At 50.2% G+C, this 27,422-nt stretch overlaps 1 protein-coding gene across 1 annotated transcript in view; it reads right to left on the bottom strand.

The window, feature by feature from the left end:
- TSPAN15 (tetraspanin 15) overlaps positions 1-5,959 on the bottom strand; it is a 49,530-nt gene extending 43,571 nt beyond the window's left edge. Inside the window, exon 1 of the mRNA XM_030334901.1 lies at positions 5,777-5,959. Coding sequence (XP_030190761.1) covers positions 5,777-5,872 — 96 coding nt within the window. The 5' untranslated portion in view covers positions 5,873-5,959. The remainder of the gene's footprint in view (positions 1-5,776) is intronic.
- Positions 5,960-27,422: the final 21,463 nt, after the last annotated feature.

The raw sequence follows: 27,422 nt of genomic DNA on the forward strand, positions 1-27,422 counted from the left end.
AGCACGTAACAGTGGTTCTCTCCCAGTGACAGAGCAAAGGTGACGTTTACTGTCTTCGGTGCACTTACCTGAATTGCCTGAAAGGTTTTTAAACTATATGCACATATTATTTTCACAAAAAACAATAAGGCTCTTTTCCAAAGTTGAAATTCTGCTGGAAACTAAATCTCCTTTCTTTTCGTCTCGCTCATCTAGTGCATAACTGGGAGGCCAGGTACACGGCTCCTTCCAGAAATGCTACCCTCCACCCACACCCCGAGCCCCGACAGCAGGGGGAGACCACGGGTGTGGGGGGAAGGGGGGCGGCTGGTGAAGGTCATGGTGACCCAGGAAGAAACTTCAATCAGGCAACTCCGGTCCTGTTCTTGGTCTGTCACGAACTTGCTATGGGGTCTAAAGCAACCTACTTCCTCTCTCCATGCCCCTGTTTTCCTCAGTATAGTGAAAAGCTCACTCTAGAGGTGCCTTTAAGGACCCTTCTATGCTCAGTCTTTGGCTTTTGAGTACCTAAGAAAACAGAGATGGGAAAAGATTGGCTAATCCTTAAGTAGTTGACGTCATGTTTATCACGTGCCAGGCATTGTTCTAAGCTTCTTCCTACATACTCATCCATTTCATGGTCCCAGCAACTCTCTACTATCACCCATTTTACAGATAAAGCAATTGAGGCACATAGAAATTAGTGCCCAAGTCACTCAAATTATAAATGCTAGAATTGGGATTTGAACCCATGCAGCCTGATATAGAGTCCACACTCTTAAACATTAAACTATAGGAAATACAGGGGCGCCTGGATGGCTCAGTCAGCTGAGCATCCGACTTCGGCTCAGGTCCTGATCTCTCAGTTTGTGAGCTCGAGCCCCGCATCGGGCTCTGTGCTGACAGCTCGGAGCCTGGAGCCTGCTTCGGATTCTGTGTCTCCCTCTCTCTCTCTGCCCCTCCCCCGCTCATGCTCTGTCTCTGTCTCTGTCTCTCTCTCTCTCTCTCTCTCTCTCTCTTTCTCTGTCAAAATAAATAAACATTAAAAACGGGAAAAAAATTAAAAAAAAAAAACTATAGGAATATAAAGAATCACAAGCCAAGCTATGATAACGGCGACCATCCTTGGAGAAGGCAAAGAATTAATACTGCCCGTGGCACTTCTTACCTCCCCCACTTAGCCATGCCCACTTCCTTCCCACTCACCCCCCAAGTCCTTTTCTTCCTGGTTAGTCAACATTCCCCAGCCCTGACACCCTTTTGTACCCGACTGGAAATTCTACCGCATTGTCAAGGCAACAGGCTCATGCTTTCTAGATGGCCCGTGTCTCCATGATCAGCCCAGCCCACTCTGCAGATTCAAAGCCTCAGCAATTCTGACCACCGCTGGCTACACACCCAGCTCGCCCCTGATCCAGGTGCCCCCACTTCAGGTCCTTACAAGACACAAGTTCGGACCCTGACCACCTTAATGCAACAAGCTTTCCCCGAGCACTTTCCTGTGTCCCCAGCCCCAAGACCAGCATACGGAAAAGGATATGAATGAGCTGTGCCCCTGACCTCTACGAGCCCACAGTCCAACAGGGAAAAACGTCGTGTAAATGGATCTCTAGGATACCCTGTGGTCAACGCTAAAATTAGAGATGTGTCCCCAGTGGGTTGAGGGCACATGTGTCAGAATGATTCACGCTGCATGGTCGGAAGAGGAGGCTCCAAAGTGCCTCTGGGTGAGCTCATTCCTCACGGAGACATCCTCAGAGACCTACCGGAAGGAGCACTGAACTGAGGATATGGAGATGTGGGGACTCACACCAGCTTTGCGGAGGGACCCTGAAACACGCCCTGGGCCCCGAGGTCCCCACCTGAAAACAAGGGGGACCCCAGGTGTGGGACAGGAGCTCTGTAAGTGATCAAGGTCATATTCACCTTGACTCATAGGCTGAGAAACGTCTTCATGGCTCACTGCCCTTCCATCCTGCCCGCTGCATCCAGGAGCAAATCTGTCTTGGTGTCAGTTTGTCTTTCCGCCTCTCAAACACTTGCCAGCCTGCCTTTTGAACACAGAACTCAGGTCCACAGCCTACATCACCCGAAATATCCAGCCAGGATTTAATAACGTTTGTTTTCCCTGCACTATTTACCATTACAGTTACATGCTATTTTTGATGATGCATTTTGGTTTCCCCATTGGCAGTGATGACATACATAAAGCCTCCTTTGGAAAAAAATTTTAACATTAAAAAGGAGTCAGTTTAAAGTAATATCGTAGATAACACCATAAATTGGTATGAACTCTATGTAGGGCAATTTAACAAACATCAAATTTTAAACACACATACAAAAGCAGGCAAAGCGGTTCTAGGCTATTTGATATTCTGACTGTGATTACCGCCGGAGGGAAGGGGTGGTGACGGGGGTGGGAGCAAGTGGGGGGCTTCTGGCTTCTGCTTCCCGTTCTAGCGGTTGACCTGGGGGCTGATGATACATGTGTGTTCACTTAGTAAAAATCCATCAGGCTGTGTCCACTTATCATCGGTGCATTTCTGTACGTCGATTGTACGTTCACATATACCTCAGGCCAGTTCTCCTTCTAGAAACTACCCTGCAGATAGACACACACGGGTGCAAAATGACACATTCAAAGCTGCTCATTGCACTGCTGTTTGCAGTAACCAAAGATTGGAAACACCCCGAGTTCCCCAGCTGAGGACTGATTGAATGAGTTTAGGCACAGCCTACAGTGAATTCTATCTCGTTATCAGACTGAATGAGGCAACCACTCCCGGATTCGCTCCCGAATTCGCATAGACTTCAATTTAAGTGAGAAGGGAAGGGCAAAACTGTGTATAATGTGCTACCTTGTATGGGGAAAAAAAGAATATATAATACATGCACATGTTCATTGCCTAGGGCATCCCATGGCTAGAGTATTATCTTAGAAGAAGTGACAGGAAACTGACCAGGGCAGAACAGGGGAGAGGGGCGGGAGAGAGGCTTATCACCAATGACTGCTCTTTGATAGTATACAATTTTGCACAGTGTCCTCGCATTTCCTATCTGATAATAAGTTCTAAAGCAAAAAGTCTTACAGAAGGTGCCTGCCTCTGGTGAACTTATGGTCCCTTCCAGACCTAAAGACTGAGTTGAAAGTGTTACTACTTTGAGCTTATAAACAAGTAACCCCTGACCCCACCCACATCCCAAGGGATGGTACCAGAGCTAATGGGCCTTCCTAAATGGGTCTCCGATTAACAGCAAGGCCAGTCTAGGACAAATTACTCACTCACACTGGCCTCCGCCCTGCAGAGAAAATCTGGCACCTGGAGCTGCCCTGGCACAGCCGGCAGGTGGCTGACCTCTTGGCATGGGTGGGGGAGGTTTTAAGCAGAAACACTTCCAGGAATGGGAAGTCAAGGATTTAGTAAGGCAATCTCAGTTGACTAGAGAGGAAAGATTCTGAGTTCTGAGTCCCAGCTGGCCCAAGAGAAGCAAAGCAAGGGCCATTGAGTGGTCTTCTCTCCAGGCTACAGGGACAGAGACAGAACAAGACCTTGAAAATTCGAGTTCTGGAGCGCCTGGGTGGCTCAGTTGGTTAAGCATCTGACTTTGTCCAGGTCATGAGCTTGCAGTTTGTTGAGTTCCAGCCCCATGTTGGGCTCTGTGCTGACAGCTCAGAGCCTGGAGCCTGCTTGGGATTCTGTGTCTCCCTCTCTCTCTGCCCCTCCCCTGCTTGCACTCTCTCTCCTCTCTCTCTTAAAATAAACATTAAAAAAAATTTTTTTAAAGAAAATTCGAGTTCAATTGTACCTGTGTAACTTTCTTTTGTACAGCACTAGTCACACCCACATGTCACTATCTCCCCTATCACTAATCCTAAAAACAATCCAATGAGGTGTGGGGCAGGGTATCAATTGCCCATTTTATAGATAGGAACATGGAGGTGCAAAGGAGGTTAAGAGTAAGAGACTGGTCAATGATTACATCTGGAGGGTGGCAGTGAAGCCAGAAACACAGCCCCCACCTTCTGGCTTTTGATCTTCCCACCTCCCCCCCCACCATCAACCTTAGCCTTCTCTCAACTGTGACCTTCAGAGAGTAGAGCTCCTGTGGCCTGACAAGCAAGGAGCAGGCAAAGAATCCAAGAATCAGAACCGAGGGGCCTATGAGACCATCTGGCCGCGCAGTTTATAACCCTGACTACAAATCAGAATTACCTGGGGAGCTTAAATAGTTTAAATAAATATCTGTGCCATGGCCCAGGTATCCGTAGAGTTTTTAAAAACCTCTGGTTGGTGCTGATGCACCTTTGGGAGAGAATGACCCCCACCCCAATCCCACATACAACCTTCTGCCTCCCTGGAGCTTCCACCTTCCTCTGGCCCCCAAATGTACTGCTCATCTCTCTTCCACATTACCTAGAACCAGGGAACCGGATTGGGAATTAGGCTGAGCCTCGTCCTCCAGACAGGCAAGTATTGAACAGCTGAGACCCAAACGAGGAAGTGACTTGCCTAGATCTCCCAGTGAGTCAATAACAGAACAAGACTAGAATCTGGATCTCTTGACCACCAGGCATCATCATATCCATTGAGGGGTCAAGTGGAAAGCCAGACCTGTTTGCTATCAGGCAGATCTAGCTGTTCCTGCTAGGAGAATAGATCCAGCGAGGGGGCCCCAAGAAGAGAATGGGGTGTGCATATATTTCAGGAGGGATGGGAGTGAGCGATCTCCCCTGCAGTCCCTGTAGCATAGTGTGGGGGGGCGGGGGGCAGGAGACTATCCTAGAAAGGCAATGGTTCAAGCTGGCCTCTAGAAAGAGGTCCTCGTTTCTAGATGAGGGTCCAGCCTAGTCTGAAATCTTCATGAAGAAATCAGTCTCTGGGGACAACTTACCAGGAGGGCCCAGCTTCCCAGGCCACAAGAGTATAATGGCTCACACTTGAGCTTTTCACTGGTCCCTGGGCTCAGCACTATAACTTGGCCTATTTCATTTAATCTCCACGCCCATCCTAAAAGTTAAATATAATTACTGTGTCTGTTTGCAGATGAAGAAACTATGGCCTAGGGAGTTTAAGTAACTTCCCCAAGATCACTCAGCCAGAAAGTGATAGTGGCAGGGTTTGAAGCCTGATTCATGTCCGACCACTAACACCCTGCCTCCCAGCAATACACAGAGGAGGTAAAACTCAGTGGCTGCGGGAAGTTACCCAGCATCCAGGAGCTGCTGGAGACCTCCCCAGACGTGGTCTGGTGGAATCCTCCTAACCACTCCTCACCAAGGACAAGTCACGCCCATTCTACTTCCACCGAAAAAGGAAACCGAGGCACAGTGGGGAAGCATCTCGCTCTGGGCATCTGCAAGAAGCTAGGGCGGACCAGGACCGGGAGTCCAGGTTTCGCGCCCAATCCGGACCACAAGCTGATCGGGAGGCAAAGTCTAACACTGGCGGGGCGGGTGGGCGCGGCCAACCAGCTAACCGAGGCCTAGCGCACCCCATGCGCAACAGACGCGGAAAACCAACGCTCTGGGCAGGTGCACACAGGTGAGCCAGGTAGCGCTCCTTCGTTGTAGTCAACTGTCTCTATCGCTCTGGTCCCACCGGCTGCTGAATTCAGGCTGAGCCGGGTGCCAGAATTTCCTGGTTCCCAGTGAAAGTGAGACGAGAAACTAGGCGTGCCCTCCCCGCGCCCTCCCTGGAGCAGCCAAGTCTGGACCCAACCCCGATTCGGCGTGGGGAGCGATCCAGGGAGTGTCGGCAACCCCTCCTCCATCTCAGGACCCCTGTGGGTCACTCACCCAGAACACCGTGGAGTAGATGACCAGCGAGAACTTGAGCCAGAGGTAGGAGAGGCGCGCGCAGTAGCGCACCTGCTCCGAGTCCCCGCGGGGCATCCTGGATACTGTCCGCGGGGCTGCGGGGCTCCGGGGCTCCCGAGTTAGGTCCCTCGCCGTGAGCAGCCCCACCTGCGGCTGCTAGCCGGGCCGCGCGCCCCGCCACCGGCGCTCGCTCCGGGACTGACATCTGCTAGCCGCAATCACAGCCCCGGCTGGGACCAGCCGGCCCAGCGGCCAATGGGCGCGAGGCCCCGGCCACCGCCCTCTGGAAGGGGGCGGGCAGGGGGCGGGGCTGAGGCCGGGGCCCACCCGAGGCAAAGGGAGCGGAGGGGACGAGGGGTTAGGCCAACCGGGTCCCGTGGCAACTCGGGTGAAGCCTGTGCGAAGTGAGCGGAGGGGGCCGTAGGAGAGCGTGCACGGTTGGACGCTGGGGAGAGACCAGGCGTACCTAATTCGGGGTACAAAGAAATGCATGCTTCCCACTGTTGTCAGGAGAGAAGACTGTACGGAAAGGGCAGGAACTAACCGCGAAGGTGTTAAAAGTGTGCAAATGAATGTGCAAACGCGATGGAATAAGGCAGTGGAGGCGCTCAGCCTGAGTGGGGCGGAGGACAGAAATTAGTTGGGAAGGTGCGGCAAAACCAGGGTGGGACTGAGGGGTCCTCTTGGAGCTGGGGCCACGAGTTCACCTTTGTCACAGATCCCCGACCAGCCTTTTTCCAGCAAAACCTCCGGGAATCACCTTCTCTGAGGCCGGCGGAGTTCCCAACCTTGCCCGAGGGCCCCCCTCCTCTGGGAAGCGCTCCCCCATCCATCCTCAGGCCAGGTCCGAGACCCCTAGCGCAAGCTTGGCCCCGATCTGACCCAGCCTCTTCCCTCCCTGCGTTTCCTCTGCCTGGGGTCAGAATCTGTCTCCCATGGCCCCATCTTGTCTCATCGCTGTTTCCATTGCCAAGCTCAGCCTGGGGCTCGGGAGTCAAGACAACCGTTTGTGGCATTCGGTAATTAAATGTGTGGCCCAGAGGTCACGAGCTCAAGGCAGTGCTGGATGGGGTCCCTGGTGGTGACTGAAGGAATGGCACCCTAGTCCAGGTCCCTTTTTTACACCCCACCCAGAGAGAGACACCAAGCCAGAGCCAGCCCCAGCCCCAGCCCCAGAGCCCCCCAGGCTCTGCCCTAGAAGGAAGAAAGTAAGATTGGGGTGCAGAAGTGTTGGGGAGCAGGAAGGTCCTGTCCCCTTCAAGGTCCTGCTAGCCAGACTAAGAATCAAACTGACATGACACAGATGAACAGGTGAAAATCACATTCGTAGAGAGAACCCACATAGACACGAAAATTCCAAAGACAGGCAAAATGAGATATAGGTGTCGTTCTGAACTAAGGGGAAGGGGGCAGGGGTCTGGGACTTCAAAGAGAAGAAATGCAATTCACAGGAAGATGAAAAAGAGTAAATGTTTGATAAACAAATGTTTTCAGGGCGCCTCAGGGACAAAAGAGGACTTGGATCAAACAGGCCTTGCTAGGTTCCTCCCTGTCTGTCATACCTAGTTTATGTCATAGTGTACTAACCTGTGTCTTCCTGGAGCCGATTCTCCATCCACATTCTTTTTAGGCAGTTGAGGGGGAGGTAAAGAGCTTTTCCTGAACCTGCTGGGCTGCAATGCTTTTAATTCGAAATAATTTCATGCCAAAGTGGCCTATCTTGGGGCAGCCAGCCCTTGGCCCCTACAGGTGGAAGGCAATGCCTTGCCCAGAGAAGTAAAAGGAATTCAGTTTCCTGGTACAATGGGAGCGAGTCCGGCAAGGGTGTTTGTGATGGGTAGGGACCTGGAACCAGGAAGGAATAGCCAGGGGCTACAAAGACGTCTTTTTAAAAAGTTGTCCTTTAAGGAAGAGGAAATTAACTCTTTACCCTTCTTTGGGGGAACCGCCTCCCCCACCAGCCCTGGAGAGCTAGCCTTATACCCTCTCTTTCAGGTCCTGGTCTCATCCCCTACCCCCCTGAGGGATTGTCCTGTCTCCTCTCTCCAGAGGGTTAGCCTCCCCACTGGGGTGTTCTTTCCGGTTGCCCCTGGCCTCTGTCCTGGCATCTGGCTAGCTGCACTTTGTCTCCTATTTTAAGTCTTCCTTCGGGGCATGCATGTCTGCAGCCCCTCTGGGCTCTCCCTGAGCCCCTATAAGTAGCGCCCTCAGTGATGAGACTATGACAACACCACCCAGGGAGCCTGGAGCTCTTTGGGACTAACCAACCCTTTCCTGGGCTCCTAAGCTCTTTCGTTGTCCTTCCCCACCCCTAACCTGCCCCAAGTACTGTGGGCTGCCCGCAGCCACATTGCGAACACTGAGACCCCCGAAGAAGTGACCCCTTATTTTTTAAACTTTTCCATCCTTTTGCCAGGAGCTCTGGGCTGGGGGGTCAGCAGGCCTAGGGCTCGTCCTGGTTTTGCCGTGAACTTTTTGCAAAACTGTTTAGAATGTGGGGCGTAGATTGTGTAACGTACGAGTGTGAGTGTGGCCCTGGCTGCAGCTTTACAACCCCCTGGTGAGGTTTAAATGTATGCTTATATCCAGGCCTCACCCTGGTTCAGTTAAGTCAGAATCTCCACCAACAGCAACCCGGGAATCGGTACTATCTTAAAAGTCCCAAGTGTTTCTAAAGTGCAGCCGGGATGGAGCGTCGCCGGCCTAGCGGTAAGCATGTGGGCGAGGTGGTCATTCATCAGATAGGCCACACTCCAGAGGTCACTCAGCTTATCCAGGAGGTGCTGGTAAAGGTCTAATAAGTGTCTATTGCTGGGGGTGGATGGGAGGACTCCTAGTGCCGGTTTCCAGAGCATAAATACTTCCACCCGTGGACCTGGGCCGTTAAGAAGAGACACGATCACACAAATAGCTCCTAACACCTCTGTAGCTGTCCGCCCCTCGGTGCACTCCTGAAGCTTTACCGATTAGCGCAGAGAACCCCTCCCATAATGACAGAATGCATCCGTGAAATTCATGGCTCATCAGTTTACATGACAGGCATTAGAAATGAGCTCTCCTTGGGTGAAATTAGCAGCCTGTAAGATGCGTAGATTATCTAGAGTGAGACCCCACCGTTTCTTGTTCAGAGCGAAGGAATTTCACTTAGGGATGATGCACAGGGCTCAGTCCTTGAGGAGCCCATGTCCCAAGATATCTGGTTGCCTGATGGGACCATCAGTCTAGGTGATCCTGTCCCTAGAATGTTTTGTCTTCCTTGAGTGGACCCTTCATCGAGGTGATAGAGCACAGAGAGCTGGGCCTTCACTGAGTTTACAGAACGCACCGTACGAACCAATTTTGCGGCTACTTGGTAATAAGTGTTTGTTCTATAGATATTCTTGTGGATGTCACAATTTGTTCTGAGATCTGTTGTCATGATAACCTGGCAGGGAGAGCGTGGGAGGAAATAACTAACTCTCACCTTTTGTGGCTCCTACCGTTTACGAAAAAGAACCTAAGGATATGCATGACCAACCTGGCCTGCACAAGGTTACGTTCATGCCGCTGGCCAAATGATTGTCTGTGCCTCTGGTTCCCCATCTGTGAAACCATAGGTTTCTCTTCTAGCTCTAACAACCTTCGCTATAGTCCTCAGAGTCAAATTGGCGAGCAAATGTAAACTGAGCCTCTCCCGTGAGTCAGGTCCTGCCCCAGGCTCTGAGGATACATCTGGAAACAAGACAGATAAGAATCTCTGTTCTCTTATCTTGGGGAGGGAGTCGTGGGGACATATCGCACAGATGAACAAACACACGAAAGGGAAATTTCAGGCACTGGTATGTGCTAAAGATCTGGAAGAAGAGCTTCCTAATGGAAAAGACAGCAAGTGTGAGGACTGTAAGAGAGGGTCTTGGCTTGGAGAGCTCCCTGGGGCTCGAGCAAGGGACCTCAGGAGGCTAGACGGGGTGATGTCAGATATAGGAAGGGACCTTGCAGCTTTGGTAAGGAGTTTACACTCATTTCCAGTTTCACTGAGGACCACTGGGAGGTTTTCAACAGGAATGTGATACAAAATACATGCGATTTATGCTTTAGAAGGCTGCTGCACGGAGCGAGGACAGGAGGGTGTCGGCATTGGGAGGGAGGAAGGCTGGTGAGGAAGTCATTGTGGCAATCTCGGAGCAAAAAGGTTGCGGCTGGGCTGGGGCACAGCAGTGGAAACGGTGACCAGTGCTGGCAGCGGGGATGCATCTTGGACGTAGAGCCAACAGGACTTGGCTGTGGAATGTGAAGAAAAGAGGAATCAAGGATGATCCCAAGGGTTTTTGCCTTGAGCAGCTAGGTAAATGCTGCTGTCCTTTACAAAGGTGAGGAAGCTCAGGGGGAGTAGGGGTAGGAGGAGGTTGGGTTGGAAATCCATTACTTTGTTTGGCCATTTAATTTTTTGAGATATCTTTTTGAAATCCAGGTGGGGTTGTCCAGGGAACTCAGAGGGGAGGTTTGGGTTGATTAATAGAAATTGAGAGTCATCAGATCAATTAATACCATGGGCCTCTGTGAGGTCATCTAGGGAGAAGACATAGGAAGAGAAGAGAGACAAAGACAGACCCTGGGGCCCTCCAACATTGAGAGGAAGAGGGGCTGGCAAAGGAAACAGAGAAGGTACAGCCACTGAGAAAGAAAATGAGGCCAGTAAGGTGACGGTGATGCCTGGAGAAGAAAGAGCTTCAAGAGGTTAGAAGAAGTATACAACAGGAGTTAGTGTCCTGGGAACTTTCCTTACTACCCTGAGGATTCATCTATGCCTGAGAGGTCAAGTGGGGACAGAACAGAGAACTGACCACCAGCTTTGCAAGATGTGGGTCATTGGTGACTTTGATAAGAGCTCTTTCAATGGAGCGATGGGACCTAATGCCTAAGAGAAGGGAAGAAATGGAGGAGGCCAGTACAGACAACACCGAGAAGTGTAAACTCCCAGGCAGGTGTAAGAAATCATTGGCCCAAGACTGCATACTTCGAACTCTTCCCAGCCCACTACACAGCCTCCTAGGCCTCCTCCTAGGCCAAGGACACAAGAGTTGGCCTCTATGGGGAGAATATATATGGCCATGAATTCTTTACAGCTTCTCCGCCAACAGGTAGAATCTATTTCCCTACCTCTGAATCTACGCCAGCCTTCTGACTTGTTTTCACCAATAGAATGTGACAGCAGTAAGGTTGCTTGAATAGTAAGTCTTGGAATCAAGAGGCCTTGCACCTCCTGCTTGGGCCCCTCTTGCAATGCCACTGTCATGAGAACAAGGCTGAGCTAGTCTGCTGGCGAGACCACAGGAGATAGAACCCAGGCTTCCGGCTGACAGCCACCAGCTATCGGACACGTGGGAGATAGCATCTTAGACCATGCAGATCATCACCCTAACAGCTGACTATACCTACATGAATGAGTCCAGCCCAAATGTGACAATGTAGAGAATCGTGAACTGATATGTGACAGTTGTTTTAAGGTACTAAATTCTGGGCCAGTTTGTTATACAGCAAAAGCTAACCAATACATCCTTAGAGCCGAAAAATTTTAAAAACACAAACTCAAATACTCATGTCTTTCTTTCTCTCTCCTTCCATTTTTATTCCAAAGTATTGCACTTCGGAGTCTATATTTTTATTCTCAAGAGGGAACTTCAGTTGTCCTTTGGGCTTTCCTTGACAGCATTCAGTGCCACCCCCGACTCAGACTTTAGGCCACTTCTCCTCCTCTCAACCCATTTAAATCTAGGTTTCCCATTTATTCTCAATGAGTTGTTTGTTTAGCATCAGGCACTGAGCTGTGGACTCTCACATACTTACCACTGAAGTCCTCAAAATCCATGGGATTTGATGTGATGGATCCCACTTTACAAAGGAGGAAACAAGTTCAGAGAAGTACACTGACTTTTCTCCATTAGGAAGTTCAAGTGTTTCATGACTCAACAAGCAATGTGCCTTCTACTCTAAGGCAATTAGACCCCACCTACGCTGGAATGAACACTCAGCTCAAATACTGAGAGGTCAATACTGGTTAGAGTTTAAACTTTATTATACAGTTAGTATAGGTTTCTGCAAAATGGTAGTTTCGTGAGATTTTAAGAATTTTGTGAAAAAGGATCTATCGGCGCCTGGGTGGCTCAGTTGGTTAAACGTCCAACTCTTGATTTTGGCTCAGGTCATGATCTCATGGTTCCTGGGATCGAGCCCCATGTGGGGTTCTGTGCTGACAGCGCAGAGCCTGCTTGGGATTTCTCTCTCTCTCTCTCTCTCTCAAATAAATAAACATTTAAAGAAAAAAAGGATCTATCAAGTAAGGCTGGGAATGCTGCAGGACTTCAGAGCCTTTATCATGGGAATGGAGGCTTGGCATCTCTAGGAGGAAGGACAGTTTTGCAGCCTCACTCAGCTGCACCTGACTGCACAAGTCGAGTTTCCCCAGACACCAGCTATCACGTCTCAAAGAACCAGGATCCTTCAGAATGTCCTTTGGGAAATGCTGTCCCGTGGGACTGGTTCCTAATTCTCTTAAAGTTGGAAGTGACCTCCTCAAAGTTTATTCTCTATATTTAAGAGGGAAATCAAAAACAGATTATTTTTGTTTTGTGCTTGACCTTGCAAAATAATACAACTTCCGGGGCACCTGGGTGGCTCAGTTGGTTAAGCATCCGACTTCGGCTCAGGTCATGATCCCGCGGTCTGTGGGTTCGAGCCCTGCCTCGGGCTCTGTGCTGACAGCACGGAGCCTGGAGCCCGCTTCAGATTCTTTTTTTTATTTTTTAAAAAAAATTTTTTTTTCAACGTTTATTTATTTTTGGGACAGAGAGAGACAGAGCATGAGCGGGGGAGGGGCAGAGAGAGAGGGAGACACAGAATCGGAAACAGGCTCCAGGCTCTGAGCCATCAGCCCAGAGCCTGTGACGCGGGCTCGAACTCACGGACCGCGAGATCGTGACCTGGCTGAAGTCGGACGCTTAACCGACTGCGCCACCCAGGCGCCCGCCCGCTTCAGATTCTGTGTCTCCCCCAGGCTCTCTCTTCAACTTCCTTTGCCATGATTGTCAGACCACGAGATCCATTTGTGATCACCCCTCTTAGGGACCTGCACGGGGTGAGGGACACACACTTGGGGACCTTGGGGACCAAGAGAATTCCAGACAAGACCCTCCAGGGAAAGCCAAATGCTCATGCTCAGAGGGGCCTGGGTCACTCTAGCAGTTTGCCATTTTGTAAATCCCCTGAAGAGTTGCCTGTTAAGGCTCCCTTCTTCCGGCCCCCTCTCCCCACTCCCCCTAGCTGTCCCCCCGAAGGCTGACTGCCCCAGACCCCCCGCTCCTTTGCATCCCATGGCCTCTCTCCTACCCTGGGTGCCAGACACCCCTCCTTACAGCCCCACCCCAGACTGCTTCTAAGACCTTCAAAAGCCTCAGAGGACTTTCCACCTCCTTCTGGACAAATGGAACCAAATCACAGGTCCTAGAGGCCCACTCTGGTCCTGGAGGCCCACTGTGCTCTGCCCCTCCCCACCCCTCTTTCTGGAGACACAATTCTGGACCAGTTATGCAAATGTTTCCTCCCACAGAGGCCAGCCCAGGCCCTCCCTCCCGCTGTCCCCTCTCGTCCCCTCCTCAAGGAGGCTGTTCCTGACCGGCCAGCTAGAGCAGACACCCTTGGGAGCAGCTGTGCGTGTGGTATGAGTAGTACGGGGCTGGGGGAGAGAGAAGTTAACCTAACTGGTGGATCATAAGGAACTATTACTGAATGATGGCACAGCCACGCCACAGACCCCTGCGCGGACTTGGAAAGTGATGTGGGAACCGTTCTTCGTACTCTGAAGTCCCGTCTATTTGGGGGTGGGAGTGGGGCCTGATCAGGTTCCTCAGCACAGCTTTCTGGGCCTCTCTTCCTGGTGATGGGTGGGGAAACAGAGCAGTGGTATCACAAGAAAGTTTGGGCCTGTGGAGAAACTGTTGTCGGCCTTCAAAAGGGGAATCTTGGGAGTCCTGAGGAGAGGGGCCCCAGCCAGAAACCCAGAGAACCAAGCTAGAGGGTCTAGATCTGGCAGGTGAGTGGGTCCTACAGGGAACGGTCAATCCAGGCTGGCTACCGTGGCTCGGTGAGCCTTTTGGGAGGAGGGGACAGGCTCTGAATGCACACTGCTTCTGGCCGATGGATGGATGAACGAGGTAAGGGCAGTGCAGGGGGCACTCAGTGTCGGGGTGCTGGGCTCCAAGTGGGGTAGGGCCTGTGTGAGGCAGAAGGCCTATATCCTGACATGATTTGCAAGGGGAGGTGGGAGTGGGACAGGTAGAGGAAGCAAGATACCCAAAGGTAAGGTTCAAGATCATCATAGCTTTTCTCCCAAATGTACTGCCGCTCAGCGTGCAGCGTGTGAGGTCTCACCTGCACGAAAAGGGGGCTCTGTTTTAAGAAGAAGGTGGGAGCGGTTCACCTGAATGAGAGGCCAGCAGGTGTCCAGTCCTGTCCATATAACTTGGTTTCTCGGCCTGGGCCCCAAGCGTGTCTGCCCAGCCCTTTGGGACTCCTTCATTCCTCAGCAAGTGACAGGCTACACGTCCTAAGGACGGTGTGAGGCTTGGCCTGTCCAGCTCATCACCTGCAGCTCTCCCAGCAACCTTGACCAGGGGCAAGTGTGAGGCCTCAGCCCCAGATGCAGACGCAGCCAGGCCCTGGCCTCGCACTTGGCTCCCTGGGAACTGGGAGAGAATCTTCCACTGTGGTCCTACCCCAGACACGGAGCGTGTGTGGCCTTCCTTCTTTCCTGATCTCTCGCCCTCTGGAGCCCTCAGGGGGAAAATGGATGCCCCCGGCAAGATCTGTTTCCTTTCTGTTTCCCTTCTTCCTAGGATCATCAGCCATCCTGAGAGCGGTTTCATGGCATGTGGTGCATTAGTCTGAAAACTGGGACAGTCCCTAGAAACCATAACGGTGTGCCTGGGACTGAGGGGCCTCCAGGGGTACAGGACTTTGGTGCTAAAACCAGAAAAGCCCTGTGCCAATGAGGCCCATGTCGGTCCCTTACTTCTTTCCCAGCCTTTCCACCACCGTGTACATGTTCAGAGGGGAATAGCAGGAATGAGAAGGACCTCGACCTGAGCCCTCTGAGGAAAAGTCCTAAGAGTGGGAGGGAAGACCAAGGCTGGGACAGTGTTCTTCAGCTCGCTCCAGACTTGCCTGGGGGAGAGGGAAACACTTCTTCAAGGGACCCCTGGAGTGGGCGTGAGGCTATAGGATACGTGGTGAGCTGGGCGCCGGGAGTGGCACAGGATGGCAGAAAACATTTGATTCAGAGTCAGAATCAAATGGGTGGGTCATATGCCAGCCCCGCCACGTGCAAGCCAACTCTGAATGAAGACCTGGGAATGTTAGGACGACATTGCCATCTGTGAAATGGGACCTTCAAGGCAAGCAAAATGAAATTATCAAGCACCGGGCCTAGGACCAAGCAGGCACTGAATAACCTGTGCGTCCAATCTTCCCGCAGCTGGCACAGTCCAGCCAGTCCAGCCAGTGAGGGCCTCCGAGGGCCACTGGGCATGGAGGGGGCAGGCGGTGGAGACCACAAGAGCCACTTCCCTTGTCACAGCCCAGGCGTCGGCCCTGTGCTTCGCATCCACCTTCCTCGGGCTGGCTTTCTCCGTCGAATTTTTTAGAGCCACCAGTCGGTGCTGGGAGGTGGTGGGTGAGGTGTGTATGCTGATTAGGACTGAGAAGAAAGAGAGGTTAGGGACAGTTTTCCCAGGAAAAATATTCCCCTAGGGGAGTTAGCAATAACCAGAACTGACAGGGGTGGTTCAGGGAGTGCCGGAACTGCGAGGCTCTCTTGGACGTCATTATGTCCAACCCTTTGTGAACAGACAGAAATTAGGCGGACAGAACGCTAGCAGCCTGCTCACGGTGGTTGTAATTACACCTTGTGCCCTTTCCTACATGGGTCCTATTTTGCACAATAAAGCGTTTTTAAAAAGAAAAATGTTGTCTTATTTTAATTTGCATTTCCCTGATAATTCGGAAGGTCGAGTGTCTTTTTATATGTTGATTAGCCATTTGTAGCTCTATAAATTTCCTGTTCTTACCCTTGCACATTTTCCAGTTAAGTAATAGCTTCTTTGAACTGGGCGGTGCCAACGGCTGGCAGGCTAAGAAAATGCCATGCCCACCCCCTTCTTCCCACAGTAAGGGCCCTTCCAGCTGAGGAGAGACTCCAGGCTGGTCTCAAGGAAATTTGAAAGGGGAAGGGTCTTCGAGCCGGCTGCCAGCAGGGGCTGCCTTGTTGGGGCTGAGCCAGGCATTCTGGGAAGGCAGCCTGGGAACACTGGTTGGCGGGGTGTGGGGCCAGGCCTGTATGACTCACGAGGAGTGGCAGGGTGCCCAGGCATCACAGCCGCATAGTAGCCCCACCTGTCACTTGGCGGGGGCAGGGCAGCTGCTCCAGAAGCCTGGCCGCTGCGGGGGGAGGGGAGCCCCAGAGGAACCAGGCTCTCGGGCCGGTCTCAGGATGCCAAGAATGGAGTCTGGTGGACACAGGAGTGGGGTCTAGACTTAACTGTGTAGTATGAAGAAGAGACGAAGGCTTTTACACTCCGAAAACATCTGTGCGTCTGCTGGAGTGGGCCGGGAAAGGGCACAAACCACAGCACGTCCTGCCATGTGCTGCCTGCTGTGGGATCCCCAGCAGCCCTCGAGGGTGGACGTCACAGTTTATAGTTTACAGAGTGCTTTCCACCCACATGTGAGAGAACTCACCACTCCCACGCTTACTTGGATGCTATCCTCCTTCCCCACTGGACTGTCAGCACCATGAAGCAAGGACTGTCTTCTTTTTTTTTTAATGTTTATTTATTTTTGAGAGAAAGAGAGAAAACGCGAGTGGGGGAGGGGGAGAGAGAGGGGGGACAGAGGATCCGAAGCAGGTTCTGTGCTGACAATGCAGAGCCGAAAGCAAGGCTGGAACTCGCAAACCATGAGATCATGACCTAAGCCAAAGTCAGACACTTAACCACCTGAGCCACCCAAGCGCCCCGAGGCAGGGGCCATCTTACCATGGCATCCGGGTGCCTGGCAGAATGCCAGGCATAGGTAGTGCAAACGTGGAAGCCATGAGTCAGCTTGTCCCCTTGGCCACGTGGGCTGACCCTGCTTATAGCCCCACTTCAGACTGCAGAGTTCTGTCCATCCCCAGGAAACCCAATCACTCAGGCATTTGATGACAAACCCGTGGGGTCACCAGGAGGGGTCAATCTTCTTCTCCCTGACTTTTCTTTTTCAATGTTTGTTTATTTGAGAGAGAGAGCACGCGCGGGGGAGGGGGAGAGAGAGGGGAGAGAGAATCCCAAGCAGGTTCCTTGCTGTCAGTGCAGAGCCTGACCCAAGGCTCCATCCCACGAACCATGCGATCATGACCTGAGTGGATAACAAGAGGCCGACCTGAACTGACTGAGCCACCCAGGCGCCCCCTTCTCCCAGACTTTCTGACCCCTTCTCCTACTTCCTATATTTTCCCTCAGGTCATTTCAACTTCCTCTTCCTGTTTTTGGAGCAATTCAACTCAGCTGCCTCGCCTACTGTCTGTCCTTGCCTGCCCACATCGCTCTCTGTCCCGCTCAGAGGGACAAAAGGCCTTCATTAGCAAAATACTGCTCTCTGTCACAAGACGTGTGTTGACTGCACTGTTGTTTTCTTCTCTCCCGTGGGTCGTCAGAATAGCTTTGTGTGGGACACGAGACTGGAAGGGTTCTCTTATTTCACTCGTGAGAAGACAGCCTCAGAGAGCGTGCCCAGAGTCGCCACACAGTCACAGACCTTTAGGACCCACGCAGGGCCTAGAACCCGGCTGCTTTCCGCCTCCTGCTTCACCCCCTCAGGATTCCCTCTCACGCAGAGCTCTCTGCCTGAGCCCTCCTGCCCGGAGCCTTTCATGACGACCGCAGAGAAACCAGGTCTGTACAACATCCGTCTGTACAGAAAGTACCCAGGCATGAAGCGAAAGCAAAACTTTTATAAACCGGCTCAAATGAATACCGAAGGTTCCTCGATTGAGCATTGACTGGCATCCCTTAGTGCCCCTGCCAGCTCACTCACTCTCTGGGGAACAACCAGGAAGCCTGGAGGGGGCACTTGAAGGAGCACCCGAGGCCACGGAGAGCCCCTGTATCTCCAAGGGCAAGGACAAGGACAGTTTGGGGCCTCCACTCTCAAGAATACCAATGGGACATACCGGACCAAAAGCATGAAGTAAGACAAAGTATTTTATTATGTTACGTTGGAGTCAGTGTAAAAGCTGCAAGTAATGTACCAAAGAATATATACATTCAGAGTATATCCAGTACAGAATATAAATACAATATTAAGGTAAAAATTTCTGGGCCCTACAGACAAATTTAATAAAAAGTTATAGTTGGACATATTAATACACTTTAAACAACTTGATGGATCGAGCAAGCAAATAACTATCTCATATACAGAGGATTAAGTAATATAATCAACACGTGCAGTTTAATAGGTGTGTCCAGAATTTTTAACATCAGATTTTTAACATCAGAAATAAAGAATGTAACACCCTTTTCGTATGTCCCTGGAAAGTTTACCAAAATATCATATATTTAGCCACAGTGGAACTAATAAATCATAAAGGCAAAGATTTCACAAACAACGTATGCTGATCATAGGCCAATGAAACTAGAAATCAACAAGGAAAAACTTGACCCCCAAATTCCTCAACTGTCTGAAAAGTGTGATAACATTCTCTAACATAACTCCTAGACATTCGGAGCAGTTGCAACCTCAAGTAACAGATTTTTCTAGAAAATAATTGAAAACCTATGCAGTATAGGTAAACCTGTACTCAAAGGAAAACATTATGACCTCAAGTTCTTTTTTATATAAAATGGAAGACTAAAAATGTATGAACTTCCTTCAATTCGAAAAATTAGAAACAAAAACAAAACCCAAAACCATAACATACATAAGAAGAAACCTAACAAAGAGGTAAAAGATCTGTACTCTGAAAACTATAGAACACTTACGAAGGAAATTGAACAGGACACAAAGAAATGGAAAACACTCCATGCTCATGGGTTGGAAGAATTAACATGTTAAATGTCTACACTACCCAAAGCAATCCACACATTTAATGTAATCCCTATCAAAACGCCCACCAACATTTTTCGCAGAGCTAGAACAAATAATCATTTGGAGTCCCAAAAGACCCTGAATAGCCAAAGCAATCCTGAAAAAGAAGAGAAAAGTTCGAGGCATCACGATTCCAGACTTCAAGCTGTATTGCACAGCTGGTGTGGTACTGGCACAAAAACAGACACATAGATCAATGGAACAGGATAGAAAACCCAGAAATGGATCCACAACTATATGACCCAACTAATCTTCGACAAAACAGGAAAGAATATTCAATGGGAGAAAGTCTTTTCAACAAACGATGTTGGGAAAACCGGACAGCAACATGCAGAAAGATCGAAACTGGACCACTCTCTCATACCGCACACAAAAATAAATCAAAAATGCATGAAAGACCTTGATATGAAAGATATGAGACAGGAAATCATCAAAATCTAGAGGAGAACCACAGGCAGCAACCTCTTTGACCTTAGCCTCAGCAGCTTCTTACTAGACATCTCCGAGTCAAGGGAAACAACAGCAAAAAACGAACTATTGGGACATTATCAAGATAACAAGCTTCTCTGCAGCAAAGGAAACACTACGGAGGTCCTCAAAAAGTTAAAAATAGACTCCCCAACGATCCAGCAATTGCTCTACTAGGGATTTTACCCAAAGGATACAAAATTCAGATTTCAAGTGGCCCATGGACCCCCCATGTTTATAACAGCATTATCAACAATAGCCAAACTATGGAAAGAGCCCAAATGTCCATCGACACAAGCATGGATTAAAGAAGATGTAGTAGAGGGGGCACCTGGGTGGCTCAGTCAGTTAAGATCCGACTTCAGCTCAGGTCATGATCTCATGGTTGTGGGTTCGAGCCCTGCATTGATCTCTGTGCTGACAGCCTCAGAGCCTAGAGCCTGCTTTGGATCCTGTGTCTCCCTCTCTTCTCTGCCCTTCCTCTCTCTCTCTCTCTCTCTCTCTCTCTCTCTCTCTCAAAATTAAACATTAAAATGTAAAAAAAAAAGAAGGTATGGTATATCTAATTTATATATAATGGAATATTACTCAGCCATCAAAAGAATGAAATCTGCCATTTGCAACAACGTGGATGGAACTAGTGTGTGTTATGCTACGCGAAAGGTCAGTCAGAGAAAGACAATCCCATATGATTTCACTCATAGGTAGAATTTAAGAAGCAAAACAGATGAACGTAGGGGAAGGGGGAAAGAGAGAAAAGAAAAAAGAAAGGGAAACAAATTACAAGAGATTCTTAAAGATAGAGAGCAAACAGGGTTGATGGAGGGAGGTGGGAAAGGGTTGGGCTGGATGGGTGATGGGTATTAAGGAGGGCACTTGTGATGAGCACGGGTGTTGTATATAAGTAACTGATGAATCGTTGAATTCTACTCCTGAAACTAATATTGCACTGTATGTTAAATAGAATGTAAATAAAAATTTGAAAAGAAAAAAAAATAAAAATAAATTAAAACTTAGAAAAAAAGATCAGATTCCCTCACTCAAAACAAAACAAAACAAAAAACAAAAACCAAGAGGATAGGGGCACCTGGCTGGTTCAGTCAGTGAAACACGTGACTCTTGATCTCAAGGTTGTGAGTTCGAGCCCCACACTGGATGTAGAGATGACAAAAAAAAAAAAAAAAAAAAAAAAGGAAGAGTTTAATACCTTAAACTTTTTACAGATCAATAAATAGTGTTATTATGTTATGAACACAAGGACATAAATTCCAGAAAATAGCTCAAAGAATTGAAATCAGCTGCTCTGGGGGACCAGAGTTAGGTTAGGGAAGCACTACAGGGAACCACTTTTCGTTGTCTTAAGTTTTATGGCATTGACGGCTTAAACTATATAAATGTATTACTTGGATAAAAATGAAAATTTATAAATAAATTTGATAAAAATGAAATTTAAAAAATACTTCAAGAGTGAAGGGAAAGTGAGCTTGGGAACCTTGGCCCATCCCGACGCGGTGGAAAGAACATGGAGAGTCAGAGAAGGCTGAGTTTGATTCTTGCCTCTGCAGCTTCTCTGGAATAGGGTCCTGGCAATGCATTTTGTCTTTAGGCCAGGATTTCTGCCTTTGTAAAATGGGCCCTGACATGTACATCACTAGAGGAGGGGCGTGCCCTCCCTGCCCCTTCCGTGGCACAGGCAGGACCCCCCGGCTGCAGACCCTTGCAGATGAACTCAGCCCATCGGGTCCCTGGTTTCACTTCTTGGTTAAAATTGTTGTTTTGGTTTCAGTCTTCCACAGCATTTTGGATGTTTTCCATAGTCTCAAGGCCCCTGGCAGGTATCGGCCACAGTTTCTATTTTCAAACAGAACACAGGTAAAAATTGGCTTTAAGGGTATGAGGAACAGATGTCTTTAATTTACAGCCACTTTTGAACGGAAAACGTATCTCTTTACGCATCACACACCCTACGCAGACTAACCGCAAAAATTAAAACCTGGGGCCAACTTCAAAATCGTAAGAATCATAGCACTTAAGTACCTCTTGTGTTGTTGCAGAGATTCATTCCATGCCTGGTTCCACACACCGTGGAGCACCGACCTTTCACTCTGTGCTGAAGGAGGTGGTGGTAACAGAGGGAGGCAGACATTTGGAAAAGCAGTAACTACACAGGATGTTAAGCGTCTGGATGCGGGGGGAGCAGTTGTGGGGATCTGAGTGTGTACTGGGAAGGCTTCCAGGAGGCAGCGATGTTAAATGAGGCCTGCCGGGTGAAGTGGAAGGTGCCCCGGCGAAAGCACGCGGAGGAAGTTCTCCACCCAAGGGAAGAGTTGTTCCTAAATTTGGTGCAAACTGGAACCACCTGGAGATCTTTCACAAGCACTGGTGCCTGGCTCCCAACCCCATACATCCTGACTTAATTGGGCTGCGTTGTAACGAGGCGTCAGTGTTCCAAGCTGCCCAGGGGATTCTAATGTGCAGCAAGGCTGGGAGCCGGTGGCCTGCACCAGGGCCGTGGCTCTCGGTAAACTGAATGGGGAAGCGGAGGAAGCCAGACAGTGGAAATGGAAAGAGCAGATGGGTTAAGATCTGGGGTGTAGAATGGACAGGAGGAGTCAGCCATAGTGGGGAGACAGTGAGGGTGGAAAAGCTGATCATGGGGCGCCGGGGCTCCGCCGGTTAAGCAGCCGACTCTTGATTTTGGCTCAGGTCATGATCTCAGGATTTGTGGGATCAAGCCCCGCTTGATCAGGCTCTGAGCTGATGGTGCGGGATTCTCTCTCTCTCCCTCTCCCTCTGCCGCTCCCCTGCTCACATGCATGCGCATGCTCTCACTCTCTCTCAAAATAAATAAAATAGCCTTAAAAAAAAAAAAAAAGCTGGTCATGCCCAGGTGTCAGACGGGTAACAAGGTAAATGTGGTCCATTTTCTATAATGCAGAACAGAAGAAGAAAGGGCGATGCACAGAATGACCTACCGATTAGGGTGATGCGAGCTTATTACAGGGAAGTTTGGCTCAAAATAGTAACCCTGGCCGTGATCAAGATCACCATCACCATCATCACCATCATCTTCGTCTGATTCAGACGCTTAAAGCCCTTGTCACAAGGATTAAAGCAGTGATGTTGCCCTCTAGTGTCGCCATCTGTGTACTACAGGTTCTCGGGCAGCAGTCCCCACACCTGCAGGGGGACAGCTCCAGGGCAGGACTCCGTCTCCAGGGTGGGCCAGTGTCAAGGAGGGAATTTCAAGGGATGGAAAGTGACATGGGCCTCGCTAGAAGGAGAGGGTAGAGGTAGGAGGTCGGAGACGGGTAAGACGCGGTCTGCTCTTACTGCTCGGGCCAGGATTTCCCAAGTGAGACCCATTCTCAGCCCGACTCTGAGTAAGGGTCTCCTTTGGATGAGCTGCTGTCTTTTCGAAGTGCTCACGTCGTGGAGGAAGCCCTGAAAGAGGAAAGGGCACTGGGCAGGGCGTCTGGAGGCCTGAGCTCCGAGGGAGCGCTCTCTGAGGCTGCCTGACCGCAGGCGAATGCCCTGCTTGGGTATCAGCGTCCCTATCAGGAGTAGGTGTCTCCGGAGGGTTCAGATTGTGTCTGTACTGATGACCACAACCGTGGGCAAGACTGACACTCTCTGCCCTCCAGAGAAGAGACAGGGGGCCTGCCAAGTGCCAGTGAGGAACAGAGAGCAAGTGCCCTGGGAGGCTTCAAGGGGGAGGTGGCGTTCCATCCAGACCCGAAAGGAATTAATAGATAACGTCTGTGGCAAGACACCCACCCTTGGGACAGTCAGGAGAAACTTACCACAGAGAAACCCTGTGGTAAGAGAAGAAAGGGCGTGGGCTCTGGGGTCAGACAGATCGGGCTTTCACCGTTGGCTCCCCTAACTACATGACCTTGGACAAGTTGTTTAACCTTTAGGAGCATATATTCTCATCTGTGGAATGGGGATATAATAAAATAACCACAGCGAACGCTGATTTAGTCCTATGTGCCGAGTACTATTCTACGTATTTGCATGTATTAACTAATTTAATCCCCACGATCATCCTATGAGGTAGTACAATTAGCCCCACTTTACAGATGAGGAAGATGAGGCACGAAGAGGTTGTATAACTGATTCGGTCGCTGGGCACATGGTTGGTGCACATCTCTGCTGTGATCACAGAGAGGACAGTCAAGGCACTGAACTGAAACGGGTGAGCTCGTTGGCAGAACTCAGTCTCCAGGGTGGGCCAGTGTCAAGGAGGGAATTTCAAGGGATGGAAAGTGACATTCTCCAGCAAGCATCAAGAAAACGCATGATATTTGTTTGTGGCCACGTCATGATACCCCACTTTCCACCTGGGACCATATGGGCAAGGAAGGGCAAGAGCTCTTAGAACTAGCTTCATCCCACCATCCACACAGTGAGTGTCAGTGTCAAAACCGAGTTGGGCCCTGAATTACGAAGACGTACTCTCTCCCAACTTCTCATACAGCTAAGGGTGTGATGTGACCTTGTTCTGGCCAATAAATATAAGGGGTATCTGCTGAGAGGGTCCTGGGAAAGATTTTCCTTCTGAACAACAAAAAAAAAACAGAGAGAGAGATATGGAAGAAGAGTTCTCTTTCTTCCTGGGACAGGAAAGCTGTTATGTAGGGATGTGATACTTGGAGCTATTGCAGCCACTTTGCAGGCATGAGGCAAAGGCCAAGAAAAATAAAAATTCCCAAAGAGCTTTGAAATCATTGAGCTGTTTAGTATGGAAACACCTACCTCTAGACTTGTGGTCATGTGAGAAAAATAAGTCCCGATTTGTTTCAGTCACTATTACAGCAAAAAGCACTCCTAATACTATATCCAAGTTGTTTCAATATGTTCATTCACCTGAGCAATCATTTATTTATTTAATCAGCGAATACCACTGAACATACGCTATGTGCTAATTACAATGGAGGGTAGGGAACTATGGCCATAATCAAGACAGACATAATTCCTGGCCTCGTGGATTTCTTAGCCTGGCGGGGAAAACACACTCTCAACAAGTGTGATGGGTCAGGATGTTAACAAAAAGGAAAGCATAGAAACACTAGTAGAGTATAGGACGGGGCCCCTGGGTGACTCAGTCGGTTAAGCGTCTGACTTGGACTCAGGTCATGATCTCATGGTTTGTGAGTTCACGCCCCACCTGGGGCTCTCTGCTGGCAGCACAAGCCTGCTTTGGATCTTCTGTCCCCTTTTCTCTCTGTCTCTCCCCCGCTCATGCACATTCTCTAAATAAATAAATAGACTTCAAAACAAGAAAAAGAGGATCAGATGACTGGAGAAAGCCAGCCAGGAGCTAATTCCCACCAAGAACGTATTACACCTGTGAGACTCTTGGCTCGAGCGAGACGGGAGCCTCCCTCTGGGGAGAGCGAGCGGGGAGCTCTGCTCCTGAAGAAGTGGTCCCTGCACTTCGTGAGATGGCGAGGGATGCCATCAGGGCCGTGCCTGGGGCCCAGCAGAAGGCTCTACAGCAGCTGCAGCTCATGTCCCCAGAGCTATAGACGGAGGCCACCGAGTGGGACTCCAGTGTGTCCCCCTTTGGGAGAGAAGGGTCGGCTTACACGCCACCAGCCGCCTGACAGCAGGTGCCATGATGGCGTCACCGAGGTGTGCACACAGGTGGAGTTTAAGAGGCAAGCCTGCGGGCAGCTGTCCACAGAAGACACTGCCATTTGCAGCCAAAGTGACCGCGGTCCGAGCCTGCATGTCACAGAACCCAATATGCTGTGAAGAAATACGTTTAATTTTTTTAAGAGGCCATTTGGCCCAAAGATCCCATGCTCGATGTGATGTATCCTCGAGAAGTGGCACTGGAGGGGTCCTTACGGGACCGGCAGGGTGACTTCAGACAACGTGTTCCGGAAAGGACATTGTTCAGGGCTCCCCGCATTGGCCCCCACTCCTCCTTTCATCAGGAACAGGGCATATGAATAGTCCAATCATTTTAATATGGAAACTTCGCTTTCGTTTTTCTTACCTTTGTCACCCTTGAAGGATGAAATGCCAATATTTTTCTCGCTTCCTAAGAAGAGCTGAAGATTACAGGTGTCCCGGCCCTTGGGGAAAGCAGAAAGGTTTCTTTGGTGGCTGGTGCTCTGGGCCTTGCCAAAGGTACCGTGAACGAGCGAGAAGGGTGGTGAGGTTTGGAAGAGGCTGTGTTTACAGAAGCAGAACTTCCTTAAGAGGGTGGGGAGGAGGGAGCGCCTGGGTGGCTCAGTCGGTTGAGCGTCTGACTTCGGCTCAGGTCATGATCTCCGGGTTCGTGAGTCTGAGCTCCGCATCGGGCTAGCTGCTGTCAGCACAGAGCCACTTTGGATCCTCTGTCTCTCTCTCTCTGCCCCAAACCCTGCTCACGCCCTCTCAAAAATAAAAATAAAAATAAAATAAAAATAAAATAAAAATAAAAAGAAGTAACAGCCCCTGACCTCAAGGACCCTGCAGAAACAGTGTATGCATTAATGACAATAAGGGCCCCACCCCAGATGCCTTTGGTACTATAGACAGCCTGGGGCGGGACAGTGGGGACCCAGAAGAAATAAGGTTGGATATCCCTGCCAGCTCAACAAGGTGGGGACTCAGAATAAAAATTAAGGTGGTTTTTAGAGAAGTTTTAGAGAATGAGAGAATAAGGAAATGGACATTTCTGGCACCCCTGGGTGTGGGAACTGACATTTACGTTTGCTGTATCTCCTGTTCCTTACGTCCAGCCAGGCTGGTCTGGACTTTCTGTCCGGATCGGGGTTCATTTCGTGCCCCCTCCTCCATTACTTCCAAGGGCCACTCAGGTGAGGCACCGCGTCACTTCCTGTCCCCCAAAGGCATCTCCCTCCCTCCTCGGAAGCTTGAAGCTCATGGTGTCACCCATTTAACAGACGGGTATGGTGAGTTCTCTGGCTATGCTGGTACTTGGCTCCCCAACTGGGCCAGGAGCTCCGTGAAGGTAGAGACAGGACCTTTTCTCCCAACTCTGGGCTGATCGTTGGAGCCCCTGCCCCGTCGAGCGACCCACGGGCCCAGGGCTTGGACCCTTCCGTGGAGGCACCCTTCCTTTGTCAGCCTTTCCTCGCCTCATCCACGCTAGAGCACTTGGCTGCCACATTTGCCGACACCCTGTGTGGACACCAAGTCCCCTCTGTCTGTAATACCCAGGCCGCCTCTGGGGGCCCCTGTTACCCAACCAGCAAGTGGGTGTCGTGATGTCCCCTCCCAGGACAAGCCTTGCCTACCTACGTCCTACTCCACCCGCCATAGATGGGCAGATTTTGCTAGAGCCTGCTCTTGACGAATGACCCCATTCTGTGTTAGGAGCCTCTGAGCTCCGCGAATACCAGGAGCACAGCAGATGTAAACACTGGCGGCCTCTCTTCCCCTGCTACATAAACTTCGGGCTTTCAGGACAAGGCACTACCCCCAGCACACTTACGGTGTTTAAAAAAAAGTGTCAGCTCAGCCCTGGCTCGTGGCGGAGGCCAGCTCTCCCCCTCCCAGCTCAAGTCCCAGATTCTGGGCCACTGATGCAGTGGCCAGGGCGGCAGAGCTCATCTCCTAAAGGGGGGTGGCTTTAGCGGACCCTCTGACTCCATGGACAAAGGGCGGCTCTCTGTGAGGAATAACTCCTTGAAGCCTTTGAAGGACCCCAATGTCCTCCAAAAGTCCTGCCTCACCTACGAGGGACACGTCATTTTCGTTTAAAATTTAGATCCTGTGAAAATAAGAACGCTACTCCCTTCCCGCCTGACACGGTGGTATTTTAAACTTCTTTTCAGGATTAGTCATTCATCAATTCCCCCGACATTTGTTGAGCATCCACTCGGTACTGACTGCCAGGCGTTATACGGCCCCCTCCACTCAGAGCTGCTCCAATCCCACATTGGCATTTGTCCCGTTAGTTTCAGGCTTTCATACCTGCCTGTATGTGCTAGATATCGATAGATAGATGATGTGATTCCTCATCCCTCACTCCTGAGTCATG

This window comes from Lynx canadensis, chromosome D2 (assembly GCF_007474595.2).
Source record: "Lynx canadensis isolate LIC74 chromosome D2, mLynCan4.pri.v2, whole genome shotgun sequence".
Lineage (NCBI taxonomy): Eukaryota > Metazoa > Chordata > Mammalia > Carnivora > Felidae > Lynx > Lynx canadensis.